General features: G+C 20.3%; 7 protein-coding genes across 7 annotated transcripts in view; 2 read left to right on the top strand and 5 right to left on the bottom strand.

Annotated features, from left to right (window-relative positions):
• Positions 1–56: 56 nt before the first annotated feature.
• Positions 57–1,938, bottom strand: PADL01_0507200 (transcription factor IIb, putative; the record flags this gene model as incomplete). Its single annotated transcript, XM_028685431.1, has 4 exons — positions 57–878; positions 1,284–1,364; positions 1,492–1,684; positions 1,886–1,938. 4 exons carry the CDS (start codon positions 1,936–1,938, stop codon positions 57–59), a joined length of 1,149 nt encoding a protein of 382 aa, XP_028536930.1.
• A 1,625-nt stretch (positions 1,939–3,563) lies between these two features.
• Positions 3,564–4,592, bottom strand: PADL01_0507100 (triose phosphate transporter; the record flags this gene model as incomplete). The annotated part of the gene is made up of 1 exon (XM_028685430.1): positions 3,564–4,592. One exon carries the CDS (start codon positions 4,590–4,592, stop codon positions 3,564–3,566), a length of 1,029 nt encoding a protein of 342 aa, XP_028536929.1.
• A 2,908-nt stretch (positions 4,593–7,500) lies between these two features.
• PADL01_0507000 (longevity-assurance (LAG1) protein, putative) lies at positions 7,501–9,146 on the top strand (the record flags this gene model as incomplete). Its single annotated transcript, XM_028685429.1, has 4 exons — positions 7,501–7,826; positions 8,078–8,247; positions 8,470–8,707; positions 8,813–9,146. The coding sequence occupies 4 exons, from the start codon at positions 7,501–7,503 to the stop codon at positions 9,144–9,146; spliced, it is 1,068 nt and encodes a 355-aa protein (XP_028536928.1).
• A 520-nt stretch (positions 9,147–9,666) lies between these two features.
• Positions 9,667–14,721, bottom strand: PADL01_0506900 (SET domain protein, putative; the record flags this gene model as incomplete). The annotated part of the gene is made up of 1 exon (XM_028685428.1): positions 9,667–14,721. One exon carries the CDS (start codon positions 14,719–14,721, stop codon positions 9,667–9,669), a length of 5,055 nt encoding a protein of 1,684 aa, XP_028536927.1.
• A 1,632-nt stretch (positions 14,722–16,353) lies between these two features.
• PADL01_0506800 (6-cysteine protein) lies at positions 16,354–17,400 on the top strand (the record flags this gene model as incomplete). Its single annotated transcript, XM_028685427.1, has 1 exon — positions 16,354–17,400. One exon carries the CDS (start codon positions 16,354–16,356, stop codon positions 17,398–17,400), a length of 1,047 nt encoding a protein of 348 aa, XP_028536926.1.
• Positions 17,401–17,734: 334 nt separating this feature from the next.
• On the bottom strand, positions 17,735–18,341 carry PADL01_0506700 (conserved Plasmodium protein, unknown function; the record flags this gene model as incomplete). The annotated part of the gene is made up of 3 exons (XM_028685426.1): positions 17,735–17,876; positions 18,014–18,172; positions 18,289–18,341. The coding sequence occupies 3 exons, from the start codon at positions 18,339–18,341 to the stop codon at positions 17,735–17,737; spliced, it is 354 nt and encodes a 117-aa protein (XP_028536925.1).
• A 761-nt stretch (positions 18,342–19,102) lies between these two features.
• PADL01_0506600 (conserved Plasmodium protein, unknown function) overlaps positions 19,103–21,380 on the bottom strand; it is a gene marked incomplete at both ends in the record, with an annotated part of 4,200 nt that continues 1,922 nt past the window's right edge. The window contains one exon of the mRNA XM_028685423.1: positions 19,103–21,380. This exon is cut by the window's right edge and continues 1,922 nt beyond it. Within this exon, the coding sequence (XP_028536924.1) occupies positions 19,103–21,380 (2,278 nt within the window).

The following is a 21,380-nucleotide window of genomic DNA, read 5'->3' as shown; positions in this document are numbered from 1 at the left end:
TTATTTTATTTTTTTGTGTAAAAAACATTTAAGAATTCAAAATGAAATATATTAATTCAATTATCATCATTATTATAAGTTTCATAATTTACATCGTCATATAGTACGTTATTTAAATCCATTTCTAAGTTTTTAATTTCACTTATATTAGTTATATCAACTTCGTTATAAGGGTTTTCATTTTCTTCTTTCTTATTTTCTAACATTTTGTCTTCTCCATCTTCTTCAGCGTTATCAATAACATCTATTAAATAATTCTCTTCACCATCATTTTTATTTTCAAAATCTGTATCAAAATTTTTTCCAGCATGACTTTCTAAATTGTCAGAAAGTTCGGCTTTATTCAGATCATGGACTACATTTTCTTCATTAGGAGAATCTTTATTATTTTCTTCATTTGGATTACCTTCTTTTTGTTCATCATTTGAAGTACCTTCTTTTTGTTCATCATTTGGAGTTCCTTCTTTTTGTTCATCATTTGGAGAATCTTTATTATTTTCATCATTTGGAGTACCTTCTTTTTGTTCATTTTCATCTTCCACATCCTCCCTTTTCAAATTCTTCGCTTTTATCACATTTTTAATTGTCGTCTTTTTTTGGGTTGTGTTTAAATATTGAGGAGGAACGTATTTAGGTTTTTCTTTTTTCTTACAGAATATTTTGAATTCATCTTTCAATTCCTCATTTTTATATAGACGATCACAAAAATATACACACCTTATCCTTATACTCGCATTAATCTGAATATCAATGGTCTCCTTATATTTTGTTCTAAAGGCCTTTTCAGTATAATCATTTAAATTTATCTGTATGATATTCCATCCTTCATTTAAAACCATTGGCATTGTACACCACTTGTTTGATAATCTTGTTACAGTCTAAATGATAAAAAAAAAAAAAAAATAAAAATAAAAAGAAAAAAAAAAAGAAAAAAAAAAAAGAAAGAATTTTATGTACAATTAATTATATATATTGAAGAACATAAAAAGAAACATGTACAGGTCAGAATTTATATGAAAATATATCATTTTACATGAACAAAATGTTATATTTACATGAACAAGATATTATTTTACATTAACAAAATATTATTTTACATGAACAAAATGTTATTTTACATGAACAAAATGTGTTTTTGCATGAACAAGATATTATTTTACATTAACAAAATATTATTTTACATAAAAACAGTCACAATAAAGATAAGTTTACGAATTATCGCACATATATTAAACAAAATATAATAAAAATGTATAGATAAATATGGTTTGCCCTATTTTTACTTGAAAGTTGGAAATTCTAAAAGTTCTGCGACATCTTTTATCATCTAAAATGCTTATTCTAAAGGAAAAATATTTATTCATCTGAAAAGAAAGGAAGATATTAAATGATAAAAAAAAATATACATATATATAATATATATATATTTATATATATATGTATATATTTTTTTGCATGTCTATGAATTTATTGGAGACAGTATAAGTGTACATTTTTAATGATAAGAACTATGATAGGCAAAGTGATAGAAAGCGATTTAAAAGGTTGAGGTGCCGTATATATATACGAGTCTGATGTATTTTCTGATAAAATTTCGATGGCACTTAATTTTATTGTATCATCTAATACTTTTCTAACACAGCCTTTTTTTGTTTTGGTTTTCCATATTTCTAGTGGTTTAGAACTATTCATAAAACATAAATATATATAAAATTGAAATATAGGATTGAATTTATAGTTTTATTTTATTTTATTTTTTTTTTTTTTATGACATTTAATATATACTAAGGGTATAGGTTTACTAACTATATTATCATTATAATAAATTTTGTTAATTCTATGAGTGTAGTTTTGAGTATTATTCTTTTTTTTTCTTATTTTTTACCCGGCACTTAATAGAAGAGATAAAATATTGGGCTGATATTTGTTTCTATACATTTTGAATATGAATTAAATGTAAATGTTTTTGTATTTCTTAAATATATTATATATGTATTATATATGTGTATGTTTTCACAAAGTGAAAATTTCTCCTCATGTTATTAGTTAGGAGACTTAAAAAAAGTACAAAAAAAAAAAAAAAAATCAAACATATTATATAAATATATATATATATATAATATATATATATTTTTTTTAAAGTGAAATTCCAATATTAGGATATATTTTTTATAAACCTATATAAAATATAAGCAATATTAATATATTAATGTCTAATATATATATATATATATATGTGCATAATTAAAAATGGTACATTGTATTTATAATATATGTCTAATACATATTATAAATGGAACAATTAGTGAATTAAATTTATTTATTTTGTTAATAATAACTATATGCGTATAATGATTATATTATTTAAATAAATGAATTAAAGACTTGAAAGGAAGAGATTTGAAAATGGATTTTTGCCTTGACATGAATTCTCATTTTTTATATAAGGGAGAGAAATAAGAAATATAATAAATTATGTAAAACATATATAAAAAAGAAAATATGTATAATTGGATATATATATATATATAAATGTTATATTTTGAATTGACAAATATATTAAACAGGAAACATTTATTAATCAATCATATATATATGATGTATATTTATGTAAATAATTTATTTTTACTATAATATTAATAATAAGGTTTGATTAAATAAATATATACATATATATATATATATATATATATATATATATATCATAAAGACATTTAAAAAAAAAATAAAAAAATAAATATTATATATATAAAAAAAAAAAAAAGACTATACATAATATAATATGTAATATATATATGTGATTATCCAAGTATTCTTATACAAATTTTGGATATAATGTGAAAAAAGTTTATAAAAAAAATTATCATTATACAGCACATATATATATATATATATATATATATATATATGTACTAATATATCATGTATGTGTAAAATTAAATAAATAATAAAAAAAATAAAATAGTTAAATAGATAACATTTGAATAATTCTTTAAAAAATTATGCATAATATTATTTTTATTGGTCATAATGGCATATACACATTAATTATAAAAAATGCATCTACATATATACATATATATATATATATTTATCATTAGTGAATAAAAAAAATTAAATATAAACACGTGTATATATTACAAGTCTTGTAAATATATACATGTATGTTACAATATATATATATATTATATTTTTATAGCCATATATTTTGATTATAATGTTGGAAGAGCTATTATTTAATTATATACAAAATGAAAACGAATACTATTTGTTGAATGTCAAAAGGACAAAATAAAAAAAATATATATATATATATATATATATATATTAGATTGTATATAATAATAAATAAAGTATTTATATATCATCGTTTAAATGCCACCATTCAATTGTAACCATTTGTACTTATATATTTTCCTTCTGTAGTTATTATATATTTTTATTAATAGTTATATGTTATAAAATTGTGTGTGCGTTTGTGTCTTCTTATCTTTATATGTTTGTATCTTTATATATTTTTATCTTTATATATTTGTGTTATTGTGTGTTTAGATATTTCTTTTTTAAAAAATAGAATACAAAAAAGCCCCGAATATTGCGACTGCTGATCCTATAGCTCCCAATAAAGTTATTTGTGTTTTAAATATAATAATTGAAGAAACAATGATGACAACTCTTTTAATTGAATTTGCAAGTGCATGTGTTATTTGGTTGACTCTTTCAAGGCACATAAAAGCAACTTCATTATTAAAATAGTACCACATTCCACTTAATAAAATTTTTAGGATAACATCTTTAAAAGTATAATTTGTACCTTGATAATTAACTAAGAAATTATATGTTTCTTTTCCTTCGAATGCTAGAACTAAAGGTAAAGAGATTAAGGCTGAAATGATGGTAATAAATGAATAAATATTGGATGCATTTAGATTTTCTCCTATAAGAGATTTTTGTGTCATCATTTTTTTTGCATATATAGATCTCATAGATGAACCAAAATTTGATAAAGTTGCACACCAAAAAGCTATCCAAGTAAAATGTAATTCTTTCATAGATGCACAAACAACTCCACCTACAATAATTAATAAGGCTATATATTTATTAATTTTTAGATATTGTTTTAAAAGTAAAATTGAGAATATAGCTGTAAATACAGGTTCACAAGCTTTAACTACATGTGTAAAAGAAACGCTAGTTGCTGACATAGCCATAACAGCACCGAAATGAACAAATATATGACATACACTTTGAATTAATATATTTTTTATAAATATATCATATGAATATATCTTAGGTATTTTTTTCATTCCACTAATCCAATAAATAAAAATAAATATCCATCCAACATATAATTGTAATGAACTTATAAACCATGGTAATTTGACCATATTCAATGCTTTTTTATTATCTACATTATATAATACATTTAATGTATACCACGTTAAAAATAATAAAGCCAATTTTATTTTCTCAAATAATTTATGATATATCCCTTTATTCTTCAAATTCTTATCACCTACATTATCTGAATACCCTTCATTTATAGTAATTGGAAAAGTTCCATATTCATTTTTTTTTTCATTATCTTTCATTCTATTTATTTTAACAGTATAGAATCGATATATAAATAAAAAAAAAAAAAAATATATATATATAAATATATATGTATATATATATGTATATATTTATTATCTGAGGTCTCAAGTAATAAAATAACTACTATAATATAATATGTGTTACTACAATATATATATATGTTTTTTTTTTTTTAATATTTTCCAATTTGTGTATGGAAAAAAAAAATAAGAAGAAAATTGGCTATAAAAAATGTTCTAAATACTTTTCAAAAAAAAAAAATCATACAATAAGTAAATAATATAAATAAGTGTTACACAAACGATTATAAATATTGTATATAAGTAATACTATATATATATATATATATTATATATTATATATATTTGTATTCATAAAAATAAAAACTTTATAAAAACTTACTTTTCAAATTCTTCAATTTCTTATTTAACATTAAATAATAAATCTTTAGAAGAATAAATTTACATAAATAGATTATAAAAAATAAATAAAATATATATATATATATATATATATATAATATATATATACCTAATGTATCAAAAATATGTATTGTATTAATATATTACTATATATATTAAATAATATCTTATTTTTTATGATGATAAATCTTCGCATTATTTATTTTATCAATACTTTAAAATAAATATAATATATATATATAATATATATTTATATATATTTATATATTGCATAGCATATAATTATATTATATGTAAATAATAGTACTTTATATCTTAATATTAAGCTACTATAATATATATTATATATATATGTTCAAGGTTCTTACAAAATAAAATAAAATGAAACTTATCATAGTAGGTTCATATATATATATTATTTATCGATAAATAAAATAAATTAATATATATATATATATATATATATATATATATATATATATTATATATTAATATTTATATAAGCATGTTTATATATTATTCATAAAATTAAATTATATATTGTAAAAAACACGTTGGAAGGAACTTATATATAAATATATTTTATATTTATATGTGTACATTAAATTATGAGGTTTAAGTTTTAAATAATAAGATGAATTTATATATATATATATATATTAATAAACATTAAAATAAAGAATATGTAATATATTATTATCCATCATATTAATAATTCAATATTTTGTGTTTCCAATTTTTTTTTTTTTTTTTTTTTTTTTTTTTTTTCTTCTCCTTTTTCTTGTTCTTCCTTTTTGTAGTAAAAAATATTTTGTAAATATATAAAAAACTTTATGAATTAATAAATTGTGTTCCTTATTGGTTTATTATTGGTTTATTATTGGTTTCTTTTTTTTTCTTTTTTTTAAGGTCATAATATAATTGATATGTTCAATAAAACAAGTCATAATTTAAACATTTAAATATAGGTAAACGTAAAAATATAAAAGTGTTAGGAGTTTATATGTTTTGTTTTTTTAATATTGACAATATAAATTATATATGTTCTTATTATTATTAAAAAAATGAAAAAATGGAAACCATACCTATTCATATATATAAAGTATATACTTTAATCTTGTTGAATAATTTTATTATGAGAGATCATAAATTATGGAAAAAACACATTTATTAATATAAAATATATATATATATATATATATATATATATATTTTGTATAGACAGTGAGAAAGAAACTATAGGATGTATTAAACTCTATAATTTATATTATAAAATTAAAAAACATATTATTCTTTTTAAAAGCTATTTTTTTATCATCTTAAATATGATATATATGTAAATATATATTGTTCTTGTCATATTATATATATATATATATATTTTTATTGTGATATGTATATATTTTTAATTTTTTTTTTTTTTTTTTTTTTTTTTTTTTTTTTTCGACACTTATAATAAATATAAGATATGCACAATATGCATACATATCATAGAAGGAAAAAAATGTATTTTGTATTTTCATACGTGCTACATAAAAATTAAATATATATCCATATGGATATGTAATATTTTTATGCTATACATTTGTTTTTATTAATTTTTATGAGGTATATAAATAAAGAATAAGTTGTTATAATATTCTGACACACATATATATTTATTTATATGTGTACATCGTATATTATATTTATATTTTATTATTTATTAATTTTTTTTTTTTTTTTTTTTTTTTTGGTCTCATATACGAATAAAGTATGCACATATATATAAATAAATATATATATATTATATATTTAAGACTTAGGAGTTTATATGAGTATTCTATTTTGTTTATAAACAATATATAACTTATATATATATATATATATATATATATTTATTTATTTTTTTTTTTATATGTTAACCCTTTATGGGATATTTACATAATCTTTGTCATCATATAATTAAATTCTTATATTTAAAATTTTTTATATATTTTATGATATTAATATATATAATATATATAATATATTTATTTAAAACAAGGTTATTAAAGAAAAAAAAAAAAATAAAAAATAAATAAAATATATACACGACAGTAGTCTAATAAATAAGATATAATTAAAAAATAATGATATAAAATTAAATTTGATTTTATGTAGATATATAAAAATATAAAGTTCAAGTCTTAAAAATAAATGTAATATATATATATATATATATATATTTATTATTATATTATATTTTTTATTTTTTTTGTCAAGCAACTGTAGGGAGATAAAAGATAATGTTTTCCTTTATGCGTGCATTATTTTCCACATTTTTAAAACTACATAATTAAAATTGATAATATATATATATGTATGTATTTCTGCTTATGATATTATATAAACGAATATATATTTGATATACTCACACTTAACATTATATATATATATATATTTTTATTTATTTATTATTATATTTTTTGTCATTATATATAAAAAAAAGTTTGCATAAAATATGAAATTAGATACAGTATTTAAAATATTACTTCTTGTAGTTATTGTTTTTACAATATTCCAAATAAGAACCTTAAGTGAATTAAAGAATATTTTAAGAGATACAGATATGATAATCTTGATAAAAAACATATTGCACAATATATATACAAATTGTAATTATATTCACATAAAAAATAAATGGTTATCTTTTTATAGAACAAAATATATAATTCCTCAAGTGTCTTATTTCATTTTTTTTCTTATAAGTGGATGTATCACATTTGTAGTTAAATATATTTTAAATAAAATATCAAACCCTGTCGGAGAAAAACTCATACCTTCCAAGTATAAGAAAAAGAAAAAAATAAAATAAAAAAAAAAAAAATATATATATAATATAATATATATATAAAATAATATATATATAAAATAATATATATATAAAATAATATATATATAAAATAATATATATATATATATATATATTTTGAAATATAAGATAGGACATATTTTTGGTTGGAATATATAAAAATTACGTTCAAAATATTTTTTATTATATCATATATTTTATAATTTATCATTATTTTATTTTTTAGAAAATGGAGCCACAGGATAAGGAGAATAAAAGTACAACGATTTAATCTGATGTTTTTTAATTTATTTTATTTTTCTCTTATGAGTATTTTTGGATTTATTGTTTTGAGACATGAGACCTATTTCCCTACAGAGTTGGGTGGGCAAGGAAAATTAAGTGATTATTTTGTAGGTGTGCACAAAAAAAAAAAAAAAAAAAAAAAAATAAAAAATAAAAAATAAAAAATAAAAAATAAAAAATAAAAAATCTATATATATAAAATATATATATATGTTATATAAACATGATTTATATAATATATATATCAACATGTTCACACATATATATACATTTTATATATATATTTTTTTTTTTTTTTTTTTTTTTTTTTTTTTTTTTTTTTTTTTTGTACAGATTATCCTGAACAGAAAACGTCCAATTTAATTCACCTGTACTATTTTTTGAATGGAGGATATTTAATAACATCTGTTTATTCACTTTTAATATCTGAGAAATTACCAGATTTTTATGAAAATTTTTTACAACATTTATGTGCAATCATATTAGTTTATTTTTCATACAGCCAAAATTTTATAAGAGTTGGGGCCATAATTATGTTGTGTCATGATATATGCGAAATATTTTCATCAGCGTAAAGATAAAATGAAAATAAAAAAAAAAATACATATATATATATATAAAATATATATATAAAATATATAACATATATATTTATTTATTTATTTATAACCTTTAGGTGTCGAGTATTTGTCGATACAAGATACAAATGCATTACTGTTACATCCTTTTGTATTTTATTTACCAGCTGGGGGTTTTTAAGACTTTATATTTTTGTCAAGAGATGTATTATACCTATACATCGTAACTTTGATATATTTATTAAATATTTGAAAGTAGAAACTTGTATTTGGTTAATCTTTTTACTTCTAGTTATTTTATTGATGAATACATATTGGCTTATTCTTATGGCCAAGATGTTTATTCATTTTATTATGAGTGGTAAGACAGAAGATATACTCACTAGGGTTTCAGAGATGGAACATATAGAAAATAAACAAAAAAAAAGGTAACCCATATTTAAAATAAAAAAAAAAAAAAAAAAAAAAAATATATATATATATATCATAATTCTTTTCTCGTGCTTTTTCCTTTTCCTTTTATTTTTGTTTTTATTTTTGTTTATCTTTTTTTTAACATTTGAGTTTTATTTTATTTGAAACATTTAAAAATTATAATTCACATATAAACCGTGACACCAAGGTCACAAAATAATATATATGTATGTGTATACATATATATATATATGTTGTGATATCCTATGAAACACGTATTAAAACATATACATATTTTTTACCATATATGAAATGATAAAATTTTTTGCCTATATTAAAATTGAGATTAAAAAAAAAAAAAAAAATTAAATTAATCAAAATATGCCTTCAACAGGTATATTTAAAAAAAGAAAAAAAATTGAAATATATATTGTACTGATCATATTATATATATCATATTTGTTCCTCTATTATCCATATTATTTTATTTTATTTTATTTTTGAATATATATAAAATAAAACTATCATACATACATTCTTATTTCAATGCTGGGGGTTTCATTTTCTTAAATAATGTTTTCTTAAACATTTTGGGTTTCTCTTTTATTTTTATATCATCAACGTGGTTGCGTTTAAGTGTAGTTTGTTTATCATCTACTAAGGTAGTCGACTTACCGTCCTTATTTAGACCTTGAACTTTATTTTTTTCGTCACCTTTTTCATTTTTATCATCCTTATTTTTTTCGTCACCTTGATCATTTTTATCATCTTTATTTTTTTCGTCACCTTGATCATTTTTATCATCCTTATTTTTTTCGTCACCTTGATCATTTTTATCATCCTTATTTTTTTCGTCACCTTTTTCATTTTTATCATCCTCATTTTTTTCGTCATCTTTTTCATTTTTATCATCTTTATTTTTTTTTTCTTCCCCCTCTTTTTTATCTGTCCCATCCGACACAAGCTTAACCTTATCAGTACTATCCACATAAATAAAATTTTTATAAATCGATGTCAATACAGATTTATCAGGCTGCAGAATAGAAGAGAGGAGATTGACCAATGATGTTATAAGAGACCATGCTTGAAAAACTAGATTCCTTTGTTGTTCGTTAAATGATGCGATTTTTATATCAGAAACAGATAAGACATACATTCTCCTTTCACACATTTTTGACCACATTGCTTTTAATAATTCGTAAGGGTTATAACCATTATTATTTTTGACTTCATATAAATATATAGGACATAGATGCATAATATATTTTAAAATAAGTATTGCTTTTTTTAATCTATGTAATAATTTGAATGGTAATAAAAAAAAGTCATTTGGTAAATTTTCTATTATTGGTATATATGATGTAGAGAAATTTATATTTAGATAAGATGATTCTCCTCCTTGTGTAAAATATTTGGATGAATATAATTCATTGAATTGTTGTATAGATAAATAAGATTTATCATTATCTATATATTTATTACTTTTATAATATATTGTATGCATTCTTAATAATCCATATACTAAACAATGTAATAATGTTTCTTTTTTATTAACAATAATTTTTGCTTTTTTTTCAATCAATATCTTTACAACATCATAATGTAAACCATAAGCACCTAACATTAATGGTGTTTCTCCATGACATGTTATACTATTAATTATATTATCATTCTTATGTTCAAGTAATATATTTACTATTTCTTTATGTCCATTTAAACTTGCTAAATGTAATCCTGTGGCTCCTTCATTGTTTAAAAGATTTATAGGTATACCACTTATAATCAGTTGTTTTACTAATTCTTTTTTTCCTCTTGCACATGCATAATGCAATGCATTGTTGGATCCTAAAATTTTATGAGACACAGATTTAGTTAACAATTTGGTGGTATAGTAATTTCTTATCTTGCTGTTTAATATTACATCTGAGCTATCTGAAAGGGAACTATCATCACAAGAATATTCATCTGTATCGTTACCATTAATATGGTCACCCTTTATATCGTCACTAGTTGTATCATCACTAGTTGCATCATCACCACTTGTTTTATCACCACTTGTATTATCACCACTTGTATCACCACCACTTGTATCATCATCACTTATTTTATTATTTAAAATTTTTCCGTCCGTCGATTCATTTTCATCATCTTTACCCTTATCATTATTTATTTTTCTATCCCGTTTAATATCAACCTCATTAGACATATCATTATTTCGATTTATATTCAAACCATATTTAGTTTCATTATGTATTTTATTTTTAATTTTTTTTTTTTTTTTTTTTTTTTTTTTTTGGAAGGATTGAATTCTTTCACTTAAATTCCATTTCTTATTATATTTGATTTTATAGCTTTTTTTTCTTTTTATTTGTAGTTTATCTAAATAAGTTAAGAAGAGTATTAAAATGGTTGCTTGTTTTGAATCTATTTCTTTGCTTTTTTCTCCATATATGAAATCATCATCAAGTGGCATATCATTAAAAGGGAATGTCATTTCTAATTGATAGGAGTTCATATTTTGTGAATCAATATGTTTTATATCACAAATGATATTACATTTTGTATCATCATCATTATTATTATTATAATTATTATATGTATTATTATTATTATATGTATTATTTATTTCATGTTGGTTTATTTTATTTCCTTTCATCAATTCTTTTTGTTTCATTTTATTTGATATAACATTAATGTATCTACTATATTCATTTTGGAATGTATCAAAATTAACATGCTGTAATTTTATCTCTTTCATCAAAGTGTAATAATAATTTGAATGGTATACTAGCTGTTCATCTGGAAGAATAGAACTAGCCATATATAAAAGAACATTCATATTCATTTCATTTTTTATAAAAATAGAATAATTTAATTTCAAAAGTATTTTAACTAGTTCAATATTTCCAACAGATGCTGCTATAGATAATGCTGTTAATCCATTTCCTATATAACGTATGTTTTTAAAACTTTTTAATATATTTATAAAATATTTTTTATTTATATCTTTTATATCAAAATATTGACAACTCATATATACTGGATAAAAAGGATCTTGCTCAACAATTTTTTTTATATGCTTAAATGGATGATTTTTCTTTTGTGTGACTTGATAATAAAAATCACAAAATTCTTCTTTTCTATTAATATGAAATATTATTTTGTTGTATGGACTTGTAAACTTATTTAATAAGATACAGAAATTTCTTAACTGTTGTAATAATATTATAGTTAATGTAGATTCATAACCAGTTATAACACAAGAATTCCATATAGCATAGAATAAAGGATCTATAATATATTCTGGTGATATACCCATGCCCTTATGATATAATTTATATAAATTAGAACACATATATGTATATTCTGAAAGACATGTATGTAAATGTATTTTTTCTAAAGAACATATGGGTAACACATTATCAGCTGATATTATAGCTTTTCTTAAATGAAATAAAGAAGTAAATAAATCTTTATTAGGATCATATCTTAATAATCCAGCTAGTAATACATTAATATTAAATAATATATAATGATTAGGATTTAATATATAACAATATTCTTTATATATATGTAATAGTTGTTTTCTAGCAAGAATTATATTTCCATCCATATAATTCTTTTCAGCTTCATTATAATATAAAAAAACCTTATTTTCTAATTTTATACATTTCTTATTACCTACAAAGGATAGCTTACCACAGTTACAGCATATCCATCTCTCCATTTCATTTCCGAGTTTTTTTAAAACATTCATTTCTTTATTATTGAACAGTTTACCACCATCCTTACTATAATGATAATAACTATTACTATTATTATTATTATTATTATCATCACTATTGTTAATATTATTTTTATTATTATTATTATTATCATTATTTTTGCTCGAATTAATTTTTTGGTCATCCCCTTTTTGTTCACCCATTTGATCCGTTTGGTTGTCATATATCTTATTACTCACCATCTTATATTCTGACATCCCCCTTTTCTTACTTTCCATATCTGCCTGCTTGTCAAATCGATACAATTTTAAGGCCTCTATGAGAGCTTCGGTTTTTATAGGGTATATATATCCTATGATACATCTAGGACATTTCATACTTCTCAAATGCAAATTATTTTCTGTAGGATCTGTACATCTGATGCAACCACATGCAAAGACACGGGGCATGCCTCTAACGTTCTTTCTAATTTTGAGGGGTAAATACTGATCAGATAATATACTTACACATAATTTTCCACCCTCAGGTATATTACACAAAGACCGAACAGATAATATTCCATATTCATCAAAATGAATACTACATGTAGGAACACAACTGTGATGAAGTTTTGATATTAATGGACAAAAGAAAACAGCAAATGCTGTCTCTGGATTTGTATGCTGAATAATTGATGAAGGGGAATAATATTTAATAAAAGGAGAATGTTGCCATATTATTAACATAAATTCAACTAACTCTTTTTGTTTTAAATGTAAATAAAAGGATGAAGGTAATTCTAATATTATTCTATTTGAAAGAATATTAAATGATTCAAATATTTCTTTTTGATTTTCTTTTACTGAATAATAATATGATTGTAAACTAAATATGTCATTTATAATATTATGTTCTTTATCTTTATATCCTTTATTTATTTTTGATTTTATTAATACACGGAAAATATGAAGAACTATATAATAACTCAAATTACTTTCTTTTGCTGCTGCAGATATGATAGGTAATAAAGTACATTCAACTTGATGAATTTTTATATTATCAATTAAACATTTCCAACTACAAAAAATATATGGACACGTATGTGGATTGATAGGACAAGCATAACATTTTTCTTTTAGTTTTCTTTCTTTCAAACAATGATAACATGTAGAATAGGTATATTCCTCACAAAATATATGTTGTGTTAGCATAAAAGGTTTACTCTGAAATATTATTTCTCCTGGTATTAAATCTTTTTTAGCAAGAGCAACATAATATTGTCCATGTTTCATAATTTGCATTTTTTTTAAATTATATAAATTTTCATTTGTATATGCATTTATTTGTTTCTCCTCATTGTTATTATATTTATTTATATTATCATATTTATTTATATTATCATATTTATTTATATTATTATATTTATTTATATTGTCATTATAATTGTAAACATCTCCTTTATCATTTGATATTCTACTCTCTGGATACCCTATCCAGTTTTTATATTTTCCTGGTATCTGACATATTTCTAAAACTAGCTTTTCTTCACATTCTTTTAACAAATTTATTAAGGACTTATTTTCTTTATCTACATATAAAGCTGCATATATTAAATTCAAACTATCTCGATACTTTTTTATTTTCATATAAAAGGTACTAAAACATATATACCCATCAATACATTTAGGATATCTTTGAATATAATTTCTTATTAATGCACATATTACATCATAATTCTTTTTACGATATAACTTTGGTAATTCTATGGCTAGTTCAAAAAGTTCCTCTTTCCCTTGCACATTTATTTCTTTATGTTCCTCGGATTCTTCCAATCTGTATTTGTCCAACCCATTATTTTCTATACCTTTAAGAAGAGAAATATCGGACATACTTATTTTCACAAGGTACTAAGCATGTTACACAAGTATGCGAAAAAAAAAAATAAAAAATAAAATATATATATATATATTATTTATATATATTTTTATTTTTGAATTAGAGGGAGAAATAAAAAATTATATATGCTAACATATCTTTCATGGACATTTAATTTTTTTTTTTTTTTTTTTTTTTTTTTTTTTTTTTAATTTTAAAATTGTAATATATTTCTTTATTATATTATAATATATTATATTTTTTACAATATTTTTGTAAATTTATACAAACATATAAATATGTGTTTATGTATTTATTTTTTTCTTTTTTTACATATGCAAATATTTTTTAATTTTATATATGTATATATAAAATTTTTGTTTGCAACTGAAGTCAATACAGATTTGTTCGAATGAACCGAAAAAAAAAAAAAAAAAAAAAAAAAAAAAAAAGACACAAAATATTTTACTGTATAATATAAAAATAGTAGGAAATATAATAATACAATATTATTGTAATTACTCAATAGAAAAAAGAACTATATATAAAAAAAGAAATACCTAAGCAGTTAACATTATATATATATATATATATATTTTAATTTGTATATGTACAGTAAAAACAAGTGAAAATTAAATTGAGAAATGCTTTAAAAATTATCCATTTAAAAAAAATATATATATTTATACATACATATATTATACATATATATGTATTTGTTAAATTATATAATATGTTGGTCTTAAAAAAAAAATTATAATTGTTTTATTATATACATTGTACATATATTTTTATTTTTCCAATTCAATATTAATATATTGATATTTTAATTTGTTTACTATTTAATATATATATATATATATTTTTCCTTTGTCATGGTTAACATTTAAGTTGTATTCTTTTTTAATTAAATGTAATATATTGAAAATGTCTTTTTTTATTCTTTTTAATCTTTTAAATTAAGAGAAAAAATATATAATTATTTTACACATGCACACACAAATATTATATATTTGTAAGACTCTCAACATTTAAATAAATAAATATATATATATATTTATATATATTATATACAAATTTTTTTTTTTTTTTATGATCAATGTAAAAAGAGAATAATTCATTTTAACAAGAATTACATTTTTATGTGAACTTTAAAGGAGTCATAACCATACTCACAAATATACATATATATATATGTATATATGTATATATATTTTTATCTTTTTAATCAAATAAATTTAATAAAAAGGAGGAAAAAAATTCAAGTGAAAAAAAATCTCTTTTTTAGCCTGAACGCATGACTTGTTCATAAAAAAAAAAAAAAAAAAAAAAAAAAACTATATACATTTTAATATATACCTTATTATGTATTTATTTATTGAATTGTTTTGTTAAAAAGACATAAACTTATTATATTTATATATATATAACATCATTATTTTTTTTTTTTTTTTTATCCTCCTTATTTTTGTCAGTTTGTTTTTCAAAGAAAAAACGAAATACAAAAAGATCAATTCAGATATATTATAACTAGCTAAAAAAAAAAAAAAAAAAAAAAAAAAAAAAAAAAAAAACATATATATTATATATATATATATATGTTAATTCACGGTTTACCCCTTTTCACATTGTTTAACATGTTTAAGATGATGCGCTGGTTAATCATTACAGGATTGGTTATAATATTCTCCATATTAACATGTAAAGGTCAAGTGGCAAACAAAAAGGTGGATTTTCGAACAGAAAAAAGAAAGTTTGTGCCCTTAAATTTAGTGCCAGGAGATGTTGTAGAATATTCATGTCCATATACTTTAAATAATGATATCAGAAATATGAATGGCGTTGAACGAGAACATTTCGACCATAAAGACTTTTGTTTTGATTATGTATTTGTTGGAAGTAAGTTAACTTTTTTAAAAGAATATGTTCGTGGTTCTTATAATGTAGTACATAAAGAAGAAGATAATTTATATACATCACAATTTAGTGTTCCTCCTGTTGTTTTAACCCATCGAAATTTTGATTGTTTTTGTTATATGGAAGAAAATAATGTTGTGGTTAAGAAGGTTTTAAGAATACATATATCAAATGGTGTTCTTAAGAAAATACCTGGATGTGATTTTAATGATGGATATAAAGAATCGACTGCTATAACTACATTTAGTAATATGAGCACTCGTCGTGTAAAAGTATGTGAGGTATATCCAAAGCCTGGGGATTTCATAAGTTTAATGTGTCCATCAACTTATTCTATTAAACCTGATGGCTGTTTTTCAAATGTATATGTAAGAAGAAATCCTAATGAAGAAATCAAAGAAGAAGAACGTTTTAATATGAATAGAAAATGGGATGAAAGTAAATATAATGTTGTGTCCATACAGACAGTTTTAAAAATGAATATGATAACACAGGGTGATAAATATTCTATATTTTCAAAATTACCAGATGTAAAAGATCAAGTTGATTTTACATGTATTTGTCAATCAAATAATCAACAAGATAATTTAATGATGAATGTTTATATGAATAACAAATCTCATTTTGCAAATAATACAAGAAGTATTGGAGTTAATAAACATTCATTTTCTAATTCTGATATTCTTGAAAGAATAGAAAGAGAAGAAATTTCATTTGGATATGTTTCCAATTTATCAATAGCTTTAATTCTTTTATATCTCATTTTTGCTTTTTAAACTTTTTTATTTATAAACCTTATAAACGTACAATGACAAACACGATTTATATTAACCATACTGTTATATATATATATGTTACATATATATGTTATATATATATATATGTAAGTGTATTTATTTTTTATTATTTTTTAAAAACATATTTATTTAATTTTACATGATTTTTTGTTAGTTTTCTTTTTAACCCTTAATGGTATCTTTAAAAAAATAAACATATATATAATATATATATATATATATATATATATATATATATATATATATATATATTTGTTGTATATTATTAAATTAAGAAATGGAAAAAAAAAAAAAAAAGAAAAAAAAGGGTAATCTACATATTTTCAATTTGAATGTTACTGTTTGATGTGCAGGTAATATTGGGCAAAAAATTGGATACCTTTATGACCTCTAAAGAAAATTCATATTTAGTCGTGTGGTCAGGTTGCATGACATATAAAAATAAGTTTACGAACCTAATAATAAAAATAAATAAATAGAACATATATATATATATATATATATATTATTACTGGGAAGGATAAAATACAGAATGTGATTTATTCAATTTTATGTGTTTAAAAAATTATAAAAATATTTTTAATAACATTACCTTATATCCGTCTTCAAAATAAAAAACATATTATCATCTACTAGTTTTATAATTTTAAAACTAACCATTAATAACATGGATATCCCAAACAAATCTAAGATGATACTTTTTATTGCTGTTTTTACATGGCTCACTGCATTGATATCTAACAAGTTACAACTATGAAAAAAAAAAAAAAAAAAAATAAATAAATATATATATATATATATATATATCTTTTACATATTTGGATAATCCAAATGTATAATAATTAATAAATTTATATTCAATCTTACATTTTTATTAACATGTAAACGTCGTTAGCCTTTACAACATACTCCTTCGTCATAGTTCATTTATTTATACTTTTTAAAAATATAGTTATAACATATTATACAAAAAAAAAAAAAAAAAAAAGAAGAATATATATGAAGATATTATTTTTTTAAATTTAAAGGAAGTAAAAGATTGATGTTTATGGTAATTATTTTTTTAAATATCTCCGAAGGCAAACATCTTTTTTATATATATTAATTTTTTTTTTTTTTTTTTTTTTTTTTCAAATTATATTAATTATAAATATATGTTGTACGTTCCGACTTGAAAAAAAAATGAAAAATAAAATATAATTTTATTTCTATAATGTTTATTAAATATTTAAATATATAAAAATATATATATATATATATATATATATATTTATTTATTTATATGTATATATTTGTAATATTAAATGTACAGGTAAGATATATCACCAAATTGATAATTACATTTAAATATTTAGATATCCATATTGTTGTTATTCATTTATTTATTAATTTTTTTGTATTGAATATATTGATACATATAAAAAATATCAAATAAATTTAATATCACATAGTGCGATTAAAAATAGTTATATTGTTTTAATTAAGGGTTATATAAAAAAAAAAAATAAAAATATTAAAAAATAAAAAAAATAAAAAAATAAAAACAATAAAAACAATACATACATACATACATACATACATACATACATACATACATACATACATACATACATACATATATATATATATTATTTTTGATTGGTTTAAAAAAATGTGATTATAATTTATACAAAATATCATATTAACTTATAAAATGTAATTTCCTTTCTGATATTTCTTTCATTTTTTGTGCTATAATTCTTTTAGTTCTATTAACCGTTTCAGCATTATATTTATCTAGTTCATCTAATGCATCACTTAAAATAATATCTTTTATTAAATCTTCCCACTTTGATGAATCTGCAGGTACTTTACTTTTTTCTAGATCTAGAACAGCTTGTACTAATACTCTTGTTAATCCTTTTTTATCTATTAAGTTATATGCATGTGCTTTGGTTGCTGCTCCGATATAAGTACGAAAAAAAAAGATAGGTACAGATTTAATAAAATAATCACTTGGAAGTAGTGTATTATCATCTTTTCCTTTGACATGATGAAGAAAGACTGCTTTAATTCTTTGAGGGAATGTTTTGATCATAAGTTCTCCAGCTTGTCTATCCATATCACCTGTATCTCCTATCCATATATATCTAACTAAAGAATTTTGTTGTATTACATATTTATGTAATTGTTTAAAATTAAAAAATTTCTTTTCACCTCTTGTTTCATTCCATACCCATTCTTTCAATGTTGAATATAATATCTTATTTTCACAATCTATACCCCAATGTTTTATACCTCTTCTTTCAGCTACTTCATTGAATTTTTTATTTAAATAAGAATCTTCTGTTATAGGTACTTGAGGAATTCGAGCTGTTAACACAGATAATAATAATGGTTTTGCTTCTGCAGCTAATTTATTCATAGCTAGTTCAAATATAAATTGAAAAGATCCTGGATATGTTTCTCCTCTTTGATATTGTGCATCCACACCTCCTAAATTATAATTAAAAAATTTATATCCTCCACTTGATCTTATAGTATCATCAATATCTATTATAACCTGAGTTGTTCCCCAATCTAATCTATTATTTCTACAATCAATAATTCGTCTTTTTACTTTCGAATTAATTTCATTTGTATTATTAGCACTACTAAGATTGTTATTATTTCTGTTATTCTTATTATTATTATCATCATCATCATCATTACCATCATCATTATTATTACGATTATTATTACTACTACTATTGGTACTATCATTTATATTATTTTTATTTTTATTATTATTATTATGACTACCATTGTTATTAGTATCATCCTTGTTTCTATTACTACCCGGACTGTTCATAGAATCACCTCCCTTCTGAACATTTATATCACCCGTAGGATTCACTTTTAATTTACCTTCACCTTGATTAAGAATTCTAGTGCTTTTCTCTATATTATATGGATCATTATGCTTTTTTAAAAATTCGTTTATTTTATTTCTTTCTTCTGGTGTTATATTCTCAACAAAAAAATTATTACCATTATAATTATTATGATTATTATTATGCACATTTTTATTAGGATCATTATTATTCACATGGTTAGATGCCAAATCTCCATCTTTATAATAACTGCTATTATTTGCATACTTCATAATTATATCTTTAATCTCTTTAATTTTTTGAGTTTCCTCTTTGTTATCTGTATTTTTATTTATATGCATATCTAAATCTTCATTGTTTAAAAACGTTTTAAACACGTGATTTATTCGTTTTTCTTCAAGAGGACATTGTGATATACGTTTAAAATTATTTTCATATAAATTAATTATATTTTTATTTGTATTTTTATTAATAGAAACTTCTATATCGTCTTTTATATTATTAGACAGATAATATTCATTTGTATTTATATTCATAGGATTCTCATATGGAGTGTTTATTAAGTTGTTCTTTTTATTGTGTATAGACGTTTCAACAAGGTAATTTTCTTCCATAACATAATTATTAAGTTTTTTATCATCCTCTTTATTATCACTATAATGTATATTATTAAGTCCTATATTATTAACGCCATCATTATTTACATTTTCATTTACATTTTCGTTTAAATTTTCATTTAAATTTTCATTTAAATTTTCGTTTAGAAAAGCACTCAACTTTGATGATGGAAATGGTCCTCTTTTATTAATATTATCGACATCCCAATAATTATCAAAGCTAGTATTATTACTATCCTTTTGTCTTAAATACATAATATTATTTTCATCATGAGTAATATTTTCATTGTTCATGTTGTTAATATTTTCCATAGTTTTTTTATTCACATGATTGTCATTATTATTTACAATAGGTTCAGAATCATCAACTTCCTTTTCATCATCATTAATAAAATCATTTATATTTTCATCACTTTCAAAATTATTATTATTATTATTATTATTATTATCTTTTGATAATAAATTATTAATTTTTTTTAAACCCTGGAAG

The sequence above is a fragment of the Plasmodium sp. gorilla clade G2 genome (genome assembly GCF_900097015.1).
Source record: "Plasmodium sp. gorilla clade G2 genome assembly, chromosome: 5".
NCBI lineage: Eukaryota > Apicomplexa > Aconoidasida > Haemosporida > Plasmodiidae > Plasmodium > Plasmodium adleri (nom. inval.).
The sequence above is the reverse complement of the archived record's forward strand: the minus strand, read 5'-3'. Positions and strand labels throughout refer to the sequence as shown.